This window comes from Pristiophorus japonicus, chromosome X (genome assembly GCF_044704955.1).
Source record: "Pristiophorus japonicus isolate sPriJap1 chromosome X, sPriJap1.hap1, whole genome shotgun sequence".
In the NCBI taxonomy this organism is placed as follows: Eukaryota; Metazoa; Chordata; class Chondrichthyes; family Pristiophoridae; genus Pristiophorus; species Pristiophorus japonicus.
This window is the reverse complement of record NC_092010.1, coordinates 37739938-37756593: the sequence shown is the minus strand read 5'-3', so window position 1 is coordinate 37756593 and position 16656 is coordinate 37739938. Positions and strand designations below refer to the sequence as shown.

The following is a 16656-nucleotide window of genomic DNA, read 5'->3' as shown; positions in this document are numbered from 1 at the left end:
CCTGTACATTAGAACACACGCCGTGATACGGAGCTAGGGCACTCCTGTACATTAGAATACACCCCCTGGTACCGAGATAGGGCACACCTGTACATTAGAATACACCCCGTGATACTGACTTAGGGCACTCCTGTACATTAGAATACAACCCGTGGTACTGAGATAGGACATGCCTGTACATTAGAATACACCCTGTGGTACCGAGATAGGGCACGTCTGTACATTAGAATACACCCCGTGGTACCGAGATAGGTTACACCTGTACATTAGAATACACCCCGTGATATCGAGATAGGTCACTCCTGTACATTAGAATACACCCCGTGATATCGAGATAGGGCACTCCTGTACATTAGAATACACCCTGTGATATCGAGAAAGGGCACTCCTGTACATTAGAATACAACTCGTGATACCGAGATAGGGCACTCCTGTACATTAGAATACAACCCGTGGTACCAAGATAGGGCACTACTGTACATTAGAATACACCCTGTGATACGGAGCTAGGGCACTCCTGTACAATAGAATACACCCCGTGGTACCGAGATAGGGCACTCTTGTACATTAGAATACACCCCGTGGTACCGAGATAGGGCACTCCTGTACAATAGAATACACCCCGTGGTACCGAGATAGGGCACTCCTGTACAATAGAATACACCCCGTGGTACCGAGATAGGGCACTCCTGTACAATAGAATACACCCCGTGGTACCGAGATAGGGCACTCCTGTACATTAGAATACACCCCGTGGTACCGAGATAGGGCACTACTGTACATTAGAATACACCCTGTGATACGGAGCTAGGGCACTCCTGTACATTAGAATACACCCCGTGGTACCGAGATAGGGCACTCCTGTACATTAGAATACACCCCGTGGTACCGAGATAGGGTATTGTGTGCAAATTATATCCCAATAATCTTCACGAGCCTATATTTAAAGCTCAACGAAAACTCTAGGGACACCCTCCTAAAAAACAGAAATTTATTTGCAGACCACCATTTGCATATAAATTATTTTTCTCCCGATTCGAGATAGGAGAAACAGTGACATGCATTAAATTAAAGGTGAAGTACACAGAGAACTTATTGCCGAGATCCCACAGCATCTTGGAACTGATGTTCGTTATTGCACTTTTATTTTGGCCAGTTTTGTTAAACAAACGATCTTGCGTTCCATTGTTTCTTCGATTCAGTCTTTTTGTTTCACTTTTTCTCCTCCCTTATTATAAAATACTGGGTCTGGGATTTCTGAACTTTGCTTCGAGTGAGGTTTTTAAAAAATGTTTAGAAAACAATGAAGATGGCGAATTCCAGGCGTAGAGACTGGTGACCTGTGCCCTGGCCTAGTGCGGGCCATCACACCAGGCCAACTGTTGTCCTTCGGAGCCTCCAGTGAACCTTCTTTCACCGCCCCGGTGGTAGGTTGCGTTTTTGTTGTATCTTCTCGAAAAGTTTTTGCTTTTTAAGTGGTGTACAGTAAGTGGTCCATTTTCAGACAGTTGTAACTCGCATGACCAGCTCGCGATTGGAGCTGTTACTATTCTGATGGGTGTTAGGCCTCAGATAGTTGAGAATGTGCAGGATGGTATATCCACAGTGATGATTCAAAATGGTTCCAGTGCGCTGATTGGAACTCCTGTCATTGTTTGATGAGTGGTTCGTCCGTGAATTCCTTCCCCCTATCTTGCTTGTCCCACTAATGGCTTCCCCAAGGTCCTTGGCTTTTTCATAGTTCAGTACCTTCCACTGCTGATTTACAGCCTGCCAGCGCTTAAAGATTCGGTACACAGACGAGCCCTCGTGAATGATGAGGCCTGCAAAAAGAACATTTGAATTTTAAAAAAACGCAAAAACTTCAATGTCATACGTTATGTTATCATCATTTAGCAATATTTAATATTTCGAGTCTCATGACAAGCCACAAACATTTTGGGTCGAACAGACAGGGCAGCTCGACTCCCATTCAGCTGACCAGAGCTTGAACCTTGACCTTCACGCTCATTCAAAACCGTTTCCACTCAGCTTGCAGCTTTGACCACTTCGTCCACTGGCTACTTTCCTGCAGTGACTTAGTAAGATGAATAAATAAGGTGGGGCTCGAGATGGGACACTTCTTTACCCGTAAGGCACTAGGGACGTGCAGTCAAGAACTGAGATAGTTCTCCTGCCCATCACCATCTCCTTTTGCCTCGCACCATCATCCCTGTTGCCATTTAATCTCTCCTGCTTTCCACCCTATCACGGCCCTTCCCTTTTGTTCCTTCCTCCCCTCTGCCCTTTCCCTGCCTCTGCACTTGCTTAAAACCGGTTACATCTCTTAACTTTTCAGTTCTGACGGAAGGTCATTGACCTGAAACATCCACAGACGCTGCCTGACCTGCTGAGTACTTCCAGTGTTTTCTGCTTTTATTTGAGTTCTCCTGCTACACGTCGCACAATAGGCCCTGCAGGGATCGGAAGGCGTTGTTGACTTGAGGTTACGCAAACCAGACTCCCCACCCACCCTTTCCCTCCAACCACTGTCTGTCCCACCTGTGACAGAGACTGTAATTCCCGTATTGGACTGTACAGTCACCTGAGAACTCACTTTTAGAGTGGAAGCAAGTCTTCCTCAATTCTGAGGGGCTGCCTATTATGATGATGACAACAACTTCATTGAAACATACAAGATTCTGAAGGGGGTTGACAGGGTAGATGCTGAGAGGTTGTTTTCTCCGGCTGGAGAGTCTAGAACCAGGGGTCACAGTCTCAGGGCAAGGGGTCGGCCATTTAGGACTGAGAGGAGGAGAAATTTTTTCACACAGAGGGTGGTGAATCTTTGGAATTCTCTGCCCCAGCAGTCTCTGGATATATTCAAGGCTGAGATGGACTTTTGGACTCGAGGGGAATCAAGGGATATGGGGATAGTGCGGTAAAGTGGAGTTGAGGTTGAAGATCAACCATGAACTTATTGAATGACTTGAGGGGCCAAATGGCCTACTCCTGCTCCTAATTCTTATGTTCTAATGAGGTTAAATGAGGGGAGCCAGTATCAAGGTGGCAGCACTTCACTACAAATGTCTGTTTAACACAGCAGAGTTTAGAAGACCTCCAGAGACCGATGACAACCCCAGAACAAAGGTAAATTGAGGGGTGGGGGACATGGAAATCACCCCTCTTCCCTGCCGAGACTGGAACATGAACCAAAGCTCAGTGTAAGAGCGCTGTTCGTCACCAAATGCTCCCCAAGGCGCAGTTTGGAGTTTCGTGTTCCGTCTCGGGTTGCCAACCCGCCAGGATTGCCCTGGAATCTCCAGGAATTGAAGATTCGTCTCCCGGGCACCGCCACAAGCAACACCCAGGGAGAAAAATGATTAGTTCGAAACATAGTGGAGATGGGGCTGTGAAACAGGTCCATCTCACCAACAGTCAAGCTGAATCCAATTGGGTAACGAAGCGCCTGTTTCCTTCCCAATTGGCTGTGGGAAGGCAGTGCATCTGGAGGATGGACCAATGGCACGAGGTCGTGTGATGACACCTCCAGGAATACACCCAGCTGGAGTTGGCAACCCGAGTTCGGTCTATCCTGCTCAGCATACAGGGGACGGAGCATCAGTAAGGATTGTGCCTGAACAGCCAACAATAGGTGGTGGGATAGACGGGGCTCAGCCTGCCCCGTCCCCCACACCCCCCCCGGATTGTATCCAGGCCTCTTGATGTGTTGGTCCACATTCGGTCCACTTGCAGTGTTGAGGACTGCTCCTGCAGCTGATCTCTGGTCATTCCGATCATTCCGAACAGCGGCTGAAACAGGCTGCTTACCAGTTGTATTTTATTTGGGACTTCAGGTAGACACTAAAAGTAACAACGCAACAACAACAACAACAACGCAGGTTAACAAGGCCATAAAAAAAAGCAAACCAAGCACTAGGGTTTATTTCTAGAGGTATAGAATTTAAAAGTAGGGAAGTTATGCTAAACTTGTATTGAACCTTGGTTAGACCACACTTGGAGTACTGCGTACAGTTCTGGTCGCCACATTATAAAAAGGATATAGAGGCACTGGAGAGGGTGCAGAGAGGATTTACAAGGATGATACCAGAAATGCGAGGGTATACCTATCAGGAAAGGAAGAACAGGCTGGGACCCTTTTCTCTTGAAAAGAGAAGGCTGAGGGAGTGACCTAATAGAGGTCTTTAAAATTATGAAAGGTTTTGATAGAGTGGGTACAGAGAGAATGTTTCCACTTGTGGGGAAGAACATAACTGGAGGCCATCAATATAAGATAGTCACCAAGAAATCCAATAGGGAATTCAGGAGAAACTTCTTTACCCAGAGAGGGGTGAGAATGTGGAACTCACTGCTACAGGGAGTGGTTGAAGTGAATAGTATAGATGCATTTAAGGGGAGGCTAGATAAACATATGAGGGAGAAGGGAATAGAGGGTTATGCTGATAGATTTAGATGGGGAAAGACGGGAGAAGGCTCGAATGGAGCATAAACACCGGCATGGACTGGTTGGGCCGAATGGCCTGTTTCTGTGCCGTATATCCTACATAATAATCCTGTGTAAGCCTCTGAATGACATCGTCGGTGTCATGTATATAATTTTGGGATCACTAGCCACTAGATGGCGTCACTGTTGGAGGCCATTGGGCTGCATGCACGTGTGTGCAGTCCAAGTATAAAAAGCCAGCCATTTTGTAAATGAGTCACTTTGGGCTTTAATAAAGCAGAGCCAAGGTTATATCTCTTGGAGTTAAACAGTACTCAGTCTAACAGTTATTGCATACACAACACTTGGCGACGAAGCAACAAGAACCTTTGCATGCAAAAATGAGCACAATTGGATTATTGGAGCGATTTGTGGAAGGAGAAGATTGGGCAGACTTTGTGAGCCGTTTGAGCCAGTTCTTCGTGGGCAACAAAATGGAGGAGATCGGCGACACAGATCGGCGCAGGGCCGTGTTCCTCACGGTTTGCGGTCCAAAAATTTATGGTCTGATAAAGAATCTATTCCTGCCTGTGAGTCCAACAGAGAAGACGTATGAAGAATTATGTACACTGTTTCAGGACCACCTTAAGCCAGATGAAGGCATCATCATCTTGAGATACAGATTTTACACGCACGTTCACTCAGAGGGCCAGAATGCGGCGGAATTCGTTGCCGACCTGAGACGTCTAGTGGGACCGTGTAAGTTCGGGGCTGTGTTGGCAGACATGCTGCGAGACTTCTTTGTAATCGGCATCAACCACGAGGTGATCCTGTGTAAACTACTGGCGGTAGAGATGTTGGACTTGAACAGGATAGCTCAGTCATGCATGACGATGGATAGAAGTCTAAAGCAGATATCAATGAAAAATCAAAACTCGGCAAGTACTGTAAATGTGATTGATTCGGTGTTCAGCAGAGCGGCACACGGCAGGGCCTACCCGACTGCATTCGCGAAACCTGTGGCTGCCCAAAGTCCGCCAGCGGGAATGCATCCGATTTCTCCGTGTTGTCATTGTGGGGGAAATCACCGGCACCAGCAGTGTCGATTTAAGCAATATAGCTGCAAAGGCTGTCTGAGAGTGGGGCATCTCCAGCGCAAGTGTCCGCAGATAAGCAAGCGTGCCAGGACACACCACGTGGAGAATGATGGTCAGACTAGTGCGGATCCGGATACGCAATCCGAGATATCAGAGGAGGAAGTGTATGGACTGTACTCGTTCCGAACTAAGAGCAAACCGATAATGATCAACGTGAAATTTAATGGGGTGCCGGTATCGATGGAACTGGATACGGGGCGAGTCAATCGATAATGAGCCAGAGGACATACGACAAGCTGTGGGATACTAAGGCTGTGATTCCCAGGTTGATTTCAGTCAATGCCAAGTTGTGCACGTACACCAAAGAACTCATAACGGTGCCACAATTATAGTGTCGTATGACGGTGCAGTTCACGAGTTACCGGTATGGGTTGTCCCAGGCAATGGGCCAACGCTGCTCGGCAGGAACTGGCTTGAAAAAATCAGATGCGACTGGAACAACATAAAGGCGTTGTCGTCAGAGGAAGATACATGTGCCCAATTACTGAGCAAGTTCCCCTTGCTGTTCGAACCAGGCATCGGCAACTTCACGGGAGCCAAGGTGCAGATCCACGTGGACTCGGATGCAAGACCCGTCCATCATAAAGCTCAGGCAGTTCCGTATATGATGAGGGAGAAGGTCGAAATCGAACTGGACAGACTCCAGCGTGAAGGGATCATATCACCGGTTGAATTTAATGAATGTCCAGCCCCATTGTTCCTGTGCTGAAAAGTGATGGCACAGTCAGAATCTGTGGAGACTACAAGGCTACGATCAACAGGGTTTCGAAACAGGATCAGTACCCGTTACCGAAGACTGATGACTTGTTTGGAACGCTAGCCGGGGGGAAATCGTTCACCAAACTGGACTTGACGTCAGCCTACATGACATAGGAGCTGGTCGAGATGTCGAAGAGACTTATGTGCATTAACATGCATAAAGGACTGTTTATTTATCACAGGTGCCCTTTTGGAATTCGCTCAGCTGCAGCAATATTTCAGAGGAACATGGAGAGTCTACTGAAGTCCGTTCCCAGAACCATCGTGTTCCAAGATGACATCCTGATCACAGGTCGTGACTCCGAGGAACATCTGAACAACCTGGAAGCGGTTCTACATCGTCTGGACAAAGTGGGACTCAGACTGAAACGCTCGAAGTGCGTCTTCATGGCACCAGAAGTCGAATTCCTGGGGAGGAAAATTGCTGCTGATGGCATCAGGCCCACGGACGCGAAAACCAAGGCCATCAAGAATGCAACCAAGCCGCAGAATGTGACGGAGCTACGTTCGTTCCTGGGTCTACTCAATTACTTCGGTAACTTCCTACCTAAATTGAACACCTTATTAGAACCACTGCACATGCTGCTAAGAAAAGGCAACAACTGGGTGTGGGGTGTGTCTCAAGACAGAGCTTTTGAGAAAGCCACTAATCTGCTTTGCTCTAACAAGCTGCTGGTACATTATGACCCATGTAAACGTTTAGTATTAGCCTGTGATGCTTCGTCATATGGAATTTGTTGTGTACTCCAACAAGCTAATGAGTCGGGTAAACTTCAATCAGTCGCGTATGCTTCAAAAGGTTTGTCTAAAGCGGAAAGAGCCTACAGCATGGTAGAGAAAGAAGCACTAGCCTATGTGTACGGGGTTAAAAAGATGCATCAGTACCTGTTCGGTCTTCAGTTTGAACTGGAGACAGATCACAAGCCGCTCATTTTACTGTTCTCTGAAAACAAAGGCATCAATACCAATGCTTCATCCCGCATCCAGAGGTGGGCGCTGACATTATCCGCTCATGATTATGTCATTCGCCATAGACCGGGCACCGAGAATTGTGCCGATGCTTTGAGCTGTCTGCCATTGCCCACACTGGAGGTGGAAAAGCCACAACCAGCGGACCTATTGTTAGTTATGGATGCTTTTGAGAGTGAAGGAACCCCTGTCACGGCTCAACAAGTTAAGACCTGGACCAGCCAGGACCCGATTTTATCGGTGGTGAAGAGTTGCATCCTCAAATGTGCTAGGAGACCAAACATAGAAAATAGGTGCAGGAGTAGGCCATTCAGCCCTTTGAGCCTGCACCACCATTCAATATGATCATGGCTGATCATGCACTTCAGTACCGCATTCCTGCTTTCTCTCCATACCCCCTGATCCCTTTAGCCATAAGGACCACATCTAACTCCCTATTGAATATATCTAACGAACTGGCCTCAACAACTTTCTGTGGTAGAGAATTCCACAGGTTCACAATTCTCTGAGTGAAGAAGTTTCTCCTCATCTCAGTCCTAAATGGCTTACCCCTTACCCTTAGACTGTGACCCCTGGTTCTGGACTTCCCCAACATCGGGAACATTCTTCCTGTATCTAACCTGTCCAATCCCGTCAGAATTTTATGTTTCTATGCGATCCCCTCTCATTCTTCTAAATTCCAGTGAATATAAACCTAGTCGATCCAGTCTTTCCTCATATGTCAGTCCTGCCATCCCGGGAATCAGTCTGGTGAACCTTCGCTGCACTCCCTCAATAGCAAGAATGTCCTTCCTCAGATTAGGAGACCAAAACTGTACACAATACTCCAGGTGTGGCCTCACCAAGGCTCTGTACAACTGCAGTAAGACCTCCCTGCTCCTATACTCAAATCCTCTCGCTATGAAGGCCAACATGCCATTTGCCTTCTTCACCGCCTGCTGTACCTGCATGCCAACTTTCAATGACTGATGTACCATGACACCCAGGTCTCGTTGCACCTCCCCTTTTCCTAATCTGTCACCATTCAGATAATATTCTGCCTTCCTGTTTTTGCCACCAAAGTGGATAACCTCACATTTATCTACATTATACTGCATCTGCCATGCATTTGCCCACTCACCTAACCTGTCCAAGTCACCCTGCAGCCTCTTAGCATTCGTTGCAAAGACAAACTGTCTATTCAGTCGGATTGTATACTATGGGGCAATCGTGTTGTTATGCCCAAAAAAGGGAGAGAGAAATTTGTACGTGAGCTACATAGCACACATCCCGACATTGTAATGATGAAAGCCATCGCCAGGTCTCATGTATGGTGGCCGGGAATTGACTCTGAGCTGGAATCATGTGTGCATCAGTGCAACACTTATATGCAGCTCAGCAAAGCACCATCAGAATCGCCGCTGACTCTGTGGCCGTGGCCGTCCAAACCATGGTCCGGGATCCACATAGACTTTGCAGGTCCCTTCCTGGGGAAGATGTTTTTAGTTGTGGTGGATGCATATTCGAAGTGGATAGAGTGTATAATCATGTCATCCAGCACATCCACAGCTACCATTGAGAATCTCAGTGTCATGTTCGCGACACATGGTCTGCCTGACATCGTTGTTAGCGACAACGGATCATGCTTCACCAGTCAGGAGTTTCAAGAGTTCATGAAACTCAATGATATCAAACATGTAAGGTCAGCACTGTTCAAACCTGCATCCAATGGGCAAGCAGAACGTGCTGTCCAAATCATAAAGCAGAGTATGAAGCGAGTAACCCAAGGGTCACTGCAGACCTGCTTGTCATGCATGCTGCTGAGTTACAGGACAAGACCACACATGCTTACCGGGGTCTCGCCTGCTGAACTAATGATGGAGAGGTCTTAAGACCAAGCTATCTCTTGTACACCCTGACTTGAATAATCACGTTGAATATAGAAGACAAAGTCAGCAAGGGTATCACGATCGTGCAGCTGTGTCACGCGATATTTCTGTAAATAATCCTGTATATGTTCTGAATTACGGTCAGGGTCCCAAGTGGATCGCTGGTACTGTCATGGCCAAGAAGGGCAACAGAGTATTTATTGTCAAGCTCAAAAACGAGCAAACATGCAGGAAACATATGGATCAGACAAAGCTGCGGCCCACAGACGAACCGGAACACTCGGAGGAAGAGACAATCGACGACCAACCAACCTACCCCCAGTCATCAGAGGACTCAGTGGTCATCAGTGAATCGGGACTTTCAATCACTGACATGGCCATTGCCACTCCCACCAGGTCAGCCACCCAGCCACCAGTCACAACAGACTCTGAACACTCACCCAAGGCTGGAGTTGAACTGAGATGGTCAACCCGGGAGCGTAAAACACCGGACCGTCTCAATTTGTAAAAGACTGTGTTAATATCTCAGAGTGGGGTATTGTCATGTATGTACTTTTGGAATCTCTAACCACTAGATGGCATCACTGTTGGAGGCCATTGGGCTGTATGCACGTATGTGTAGTCCAAGTATAAAAGGCCAGCCATTTTGTATATTCATCACTTTGGGCCTTAATAAAGCAGAGCCAAGGTCATACCTCTTGGAGTTAAACAGTACTCAGTCTAACAGTTATTGCATACACAACAGTCGGGCCTAAAAACAGGGTATCTCAGCCACTTCTCAACACCCTGTTTTACGCTTGAAAACTGCTAGTTAGAGCGAGAGCCTTAGGTCACACTTTGGGGCTGATTCTGCGAGTGCACACTGGCTGTGTCTCTCAGGGAATCACCAGTAGGGGACAGAAATGGCCCTTTGGGTCGAACCCTCCCCAACGTGGCTTGGTGTCAATTCTTGTTTGATAACGCGCCTGTGTGGCCCCTTGGCACATTCTCCTCCTTAAAAGGCGCTGTACTGAAGCAGGCGGTCACTGCTTTATGTAGCCCAGATCTCTGTTCTACGAAGTCGAGTGTTTTAGATGAAATTAAGCGAGCAGCCATTTTGTATTTAGCGAGCGTTTTTGGAGGAAATGATGAAAGATGGTCGCTGGTGCGTATTTTCGATCGTGGCTCGGCAACGCAAGAATCTAACTATTTGATCGAGAGCAAAATGGAGCATGCTGCCATGTGTGAAATGAACGTTTAAGATGGGTGGCTGCATAACCAGCGGCTGCTGGTACAACAACCACCCACCAGAAAGGCTTCACTTAGAGAAATACCCCAGAGCATCTCCACCACAGCCCCCAGGGGGCGCTGCTGGCATCGCTGACGCTGCACTGAACAGACCCTCTCTGGGCAGCCATCTTTGGCAGGAATAGCATTCTAATAATGCCCAGTTGACCACGATTGGTTCCCCAGGCAAGGACAACCCCCATCCCCATGGACACCAGTGATACACATGGGCTAGGAATGTCACAGCGGAGGCGGAAGAATTAAATGATTCCTTTCAAACATAGGTGAATTATCACTTCCTGAGAACATGCCTGGCCCTGCAAGATGAGCAGATAGTAAAATCCGTGGCTTGAATTCCCTGCAGAAAAGAAGGTATTTCATTCTCTATATAAGGATTTATGCAAAGCACAAGTGTGATCTCCGCCAGTGTCAATAATAAGGCAATAAAGAGCCTCAGATGTTCGAAAACGTTCAGTCCCTTCTCGGCTCAGTGGAGTAAGATAAATCCCATGTTGGACTTTATGAGATGTGGCCTTCCATTGACCTGACCATCTGTATCCTTCAGCCCAGTCCTTCACTCACTATTTCCACACAGCACTTTGTTCCTTCACTCGATTCTCCCTCTATTGTCTCCGTTAGTCTCCCCCTCCAGGAGTTTCAGGCAGGCACTGTGGGGAATGGAGGGTGGGGGATTTCTGCCTGTTATGCATTTTGTTTTGAATGCTAATGGAGCCATTTGCTGTCAGTATATTGAAAAGCCTATAGTTAGATGGGGACTTACTATTGAATTAGCTTAATTATGTCAACAGCTTCAAAGCAAGAGTCATGCGAGCGTTAACTTAAGAACATAAGAAATAGGAGCAGGAGTAAACCATTCAGCCCCTCGAGCCTGCTCCACCATTCAATAAGATCATGGCTGATCTGATCATGGACTCAGCTCAACTTCCCTGCCCGCTCCCCTTATCGCTCAAAAAACTGTCTATCTCCGCCTTAAATATATTCAATGACCCAGCCTCCACAGCTCTCTGGGGCAGAGAATTCCACAGATTTACAACCCTCAGAGAGAAGAAATTTCTCCTCATCTCAGTTTTAAATGGGCGGCCCCTTATTCTGAGACTGTGTCCCCTAGTTTTAGTTTTCTCTATGAGCGGAAATATCCTCTCTGCATCCACCTTGTCAAGGCCCCTCAATATCTTATACGTTTCAATGAGATCATCTCTCATTCTTCTGAACTCCAATGTGTATAGGTCCAATCTACTCAAACTATCCTCATAAGTCAACCTCCTCATCTCTGGAATCAACCTAGTGAACCTTCTCTGAACAGCCTCCAATGCAAGTATATCCTTCCTTAAATATGGAGACCAAAACTGTACGCAGTACTCCAGGTGTGGCCTCACGAATATCCTGTACAGTTGTAGCAGGACTTCTCTGCTTTTATACTCTATCCCCCTTGCAACAAAGGCCAACATTCCATTTGCCTTCCTGATTACTTGCTGTACCTGCATACTAACTTTTTGTGTTTCATGCACAAGGACCCCCAGGTCCCTCTGTACTGCAGCACTTTTCAATTTTTATTCATTTAAATTATAATTAGCTTTTCTATTATTTCTGCCAAAGTGGATAACCTTACATTTTCCCACATTATACTCCATCTGCCAAATGTTTGCCCACTCACTTAGCCTGTCTATATCCCTTTATAGATTTTTTGTGTCCTACTCAACCTATCTTCATAAGTCAACGGAATCTCCAAAATCAACCTAGTGAACCTTCTCTGAACAGCCTCCAATGCAAGTATATCATAGAAACATAGAAAATAAGTGCAGAAGTAGGCCATTTGGCCCTTCGAGCCTGCACCACTATTCAATATGATCATGGCTGATCAGATCCTTCCTTAAATACGGATCAAGGCTGATCTTCAACCTCGACTCCACTTTCCCGCCCGATCCCGATATCCCTCGATTCCCTTAACCTGTCGTCAGGATGGTGACATCAACAATAAAACATGCAAACCCCAAGAGCACTCCAGGAGACCAAAACCATGGCATGTGTGAGACAAACACACTTCCATTCGAATATAAGTGCTTGAGAATTAATTTCAAAGCGGATATGAGGAGAAATTTTATAAAAGTATTCACACAAAAAAAATGGGTGACGGGCTCCATAACTAATGATCCGCTCATGAAATGTCGGGGGTTCAGTAGTGTGCTGGTTATGTTACTGGGCAATCGAGAGAGAACGCAAGTTCAAATCCCACCACAGCAGCTTGAGAATTTAAATTCAGTTTAAAAAAAAAAAAAATGTAGAAATGAAAAGCTGGTGTCCGTAAAAGTGACCATGAAGCTGTTGGATTGTTGTAAAAACCCAACTGCTTCACCAATGTCCTTTAGGGAAGGAAATCTGCCGTCCTTACCCGGTCTAGGCCTATAGGTGACTCCAGTCCCACACCAACGTGGTTGACTCTTAACTGCGCTCTGAAATGGCCTAGAAAATGGCATCAAAGTTTCTGAGGGCAATTAGGGATGGGCAATAAATGCCAGCTTTGCCAGCAACGCCCACATCTCAAGAAATTATCTTTTTTTAAATCACAGACTCCTGTTTTTCTTTCAAAGAAGAAATTCACACCTTTAATAAACGTGGAGGCAGAAAGCTGAGGGGTCTTTCACAATGCAAAAGAAAAAAGACTTGTATTTCTTCTTGCTCTTCTTCGAAATAGTGCCATGGGATCTTTTATGTCCACTTGAGAGAGCAGACAGAGCCTTGGTTTAACGTCTCATCCAAAAGAGTGCGCCCCTCCGACAGTGAAGCACTCCCTCAGTACCGCCCCTCCCTCAGTACTGCCCCTCCCTCAGTGCGGTGCTCCCTCAGTACTGCCCCTCCGACAGTGCGGGGCTCCCTCAGTACTGCCCCTCCGACAGTGCAGCACTCCCTCAGTACTGCCCCTCTGACAGTGCGGTACTCCCTCAGTACTGCCCCTCCGACAGTGCTGCGTTCCCTCAATACTGCCCCTCCGACAGTGCGGTGCTCCCTCAGTATTGTTCCTCCGACAGTGCGGCACTCCCTCAGTATTGCCCCTCCGACAGTGCTGCATTCCCTCAATGCTGCCCCTCCGACAGTGCAGCGCTCCCTCAGTACTGTCCCTCTGACAGTGCTGCATTCCCTCAAGCTGCCCCTCCGACAGTGCGGCGCTCCCTCAATACTGCCCCTCCGACAGTGCGGCGCTCCCTCAATACTGCCCCTCCGACAGCGCGGCGCTCCCTCAGCACTGCACTGGAGTGTCAGCCTAGATTTATATGCTTAAGTCCCTGGAGTGGGACTTGAACCCACAACCTTCTGACTCAGAGGTGAGTGTGCTATCCACTGAGCCACAGCTGACATTGCAGCTCGATACCAGGCTGGCAGAGTTTGGGATGAGCTTCAATGGACTGAGCGGCCTTTCCACGTCCTTGACGATCTCTTTTTTTGCAGATATTCTTTGTTGCTTGCACTAGTATCTGAAGAGTCACCGCCGCTCCGTGGAGAATATCCCAATCAGCCTGTAGGCAAAGCTTAAGTACTGTGTACAAGAGGTCAGGTCTCCGTGGAGGTAGCATGGAGAAGGTCACGCTGGTATGCGGCATTAACTTAAGACTATTTAAATTAAAGGTCATCCTTCATGATTAGACACACGGGTGTTTTTGCAAATTTAAAAAGTGTTAAAAAAGATCCCATTGGGAAAATTCTACAGACAATTCCACATCATTGATTTGTGCACATACTCCCAATGCTCCCTTTGCCAGTCACGAAAGTTCTCCAAAATCCCCGACCTGTGTGAAGGGAGATTGTCTTAGTTCCCACTGTTTACACAAGAAGTCTCGCCTGCATCAGCTGGGATGACAAGCTGCGCGCAGAAGCAACCTCTAACAAGGACGGGTTCGACGCTGTCGGGAGCAGGGGAATACTTGAATGGATTAGACTGGGCACCATTTGGAGATTGACTCTACCTTTCAGCAATCTTGCCTTCGAAAGCAACAGGTACCTTTTGACCTCGGACATAGAATCAGAGAATGGTTACAGCGCGGAAAGAGGCCATTCAGCCCATCGAGCCCATGCCAACTCTCAGCCAGTCCCACTGCTGCCCTTTCCCCGTAGCCCTTCAATTTTTTTCCTTCAGATACTTATCCAACTCCCTTTTGAAAGATAAGATTGAGTCTGCCTCCACCACCCTCTCGGGCAGTGCATTCCAGATCCTAACCACTCGCTGCGTAAAAAAAAAATTCTTACATCGTCTTTGGTTCTTCTGCCAATCACCTTAAATCTGTGTCCTCTGGTTCTCGACCCTTCCGCCAATGGGAACAGTGTCTTTCGATCTACTCTGCCCAGACCCCTCAGGATTTTGAACCCCTCGATCAAATCTCCTGTCAACGTTCTCTGCTCCGAGGAGAACAAGCCCAGCTTCTCCAGTCTCTCCACATCACTGAAGTCCCTCATCCCTGGAACCATTCTTGTAAATCTTTTCTGCACCCTCTCTAAGGCCTTCACATCCTTCCTAAAGTGTGGTGCCCAGAATTGGACACAATTCTCCAGTTGGGGCCGAACCAGCGCTTTATACGGGTTCATCATAACCTCCACAATATGCAAACTGGGTGCAGCGTTCCAGATATTGACACCATATGGGAGAGCTTTCCACAGGCAGGAGCAATGGTGCATGGAGCTTCCCCACTGCTCTGGAATTCCCTCCCGAAACCTCTCCACCTCTCTCTCCTCCTTTAAAACCTCCCTCTTTGACCAAGTTTTTTTGATATCTGTCCTAATATCGCCTCGTGTGAACGTGGGTGTCAATTTTTGTCGGGTTACGCTCCTGTGAAGCGCCTTGGGACATTTTACTACATTAAAGGCGCTATATAAATGCAAGCGGTTGTTGACGTGCTGCAATGCCCCTCCCCTTCAGTTAAAGGGGAGGGCCGCTGCACACTCTTCAGGGCCTTTTGGTGGCCGCGTGGGAGGCGATCGGCCAGGCGAGCAACCCGGTACCCAAAGTGAAGTGCTGGGCTGCACGATGGCGGCCCGATCGACATGAGGGCCGCCAGGGTCAGGCCGACCCAAGAGTCGGCCGACAAATAAAGATGGTGGGCCAGGGCGCTAAAGGCCTCCCCTTAAAGAGGTGCCTTGGCAGCAGATGTCTGCCAGTCTCGCGACCCTCGAAGCTGACATTGACATCTGCCCGTGCCAACCTCGCGGCCCGCCGGGCAAATTCTCCCGCGGGGCGGTGAGGGGTTGGCACGCACGACAATGACCTTCTCGCCGGTTGCGTGCTGACCTGGGGCGCTACCTGTGGGGCACCCTGCGGCCGGGACAGCCCCCCCCCCCCCAAAACCTCCGGGGCAATTTCCCGGGAGGTGGTAGCACTCCCCTTCCCCGGGTGAAAATGCCAGTGTGCCCCCCGGAGCCGCTAACGGGCTATAAAAAGGGGCAATTTCGTCCCCAATGGGTTCTCCGACTTACCATGGGCAAGGCCACATACGATGTGTTTAGTTACTGGTGATGTCGTTCCCCAGACTCACTCAGCATTATGCCTATCACTAGGTTGATTCCGGAGATGAGGGGGTTGACTTATGAGGAAAGGTTGAGTAGGTTGGGCCTCGACTCATTGGAATTCAAAAGAATGAGAGGTGATCTTATCGAAACATATAAGATTATGAGGGGGCTTGACAAGGTGGATGCAGAGAGGATATTTCCACTGATGGGGGAGACTAGAACTAGGGGGCATGGTCTTAGAATAAGGGGCCACCCATTTAAAACTGAGATGAGGAGGAATTTCTTCTCTCAGAGGGTTGTAAATCTGTGGAATTCGCTGCCTCAGAGAGCTGTGGAAGCTGGGTCATTGAATATATTTGAGACAGAAATAGACAGTTTCTTAACCGATAAGGGGATAAGGGGTTATGGGGAGCGGGCAGGGAAGTGGAGCTGAGTCCATGATCAGATCAGCCATGATCTTATTAAATGGCGGAGCAGGCTCGAGGGGCCGTATGGCCTACTCCTGCTCTTATTTCTTATGTTCTTATGTTCACATGACTCGAGGATCTTGATCACAAATGATGTTGGTGTGTCCCGCCACATGAAGGTCAGAAGACCACCACAGCACTGTAACCAAGATAACCGAACGCTACCTGTTCCACATGGACACTTAATACCAATCGACCCGACAACGAGCACAGTGCAGTGATGGAGCGGGCAG

The 16656-nt window shown here is 47.9% G+C and overlaps 1 protein-coding gene across 1 annotated transcript in view; it reads right to left on the bottom strand.

The window, feature by feature from the left end:
- Positions 1-1009: 1009 nt before the first annotated feature.
- LOC139240896 (E3 ubiquitin-protein ligase MARCHF9-like) overlaps positions 1010-16656 on the bottom strand; it is a 73685-nt gene continuing 58038 nt past the window's right edge. The window contains exon 4 of the mRNA XM_070869404.1: positions 1010-1823. Coding sequence (XP_070725505.1) covers positions 1501-1823 — 323 coding nt within the window. The 3' untranslated portion in view covers positions 1010-1500. The remainder of the gene's footprint in view (positions 1824-16656) is intronic.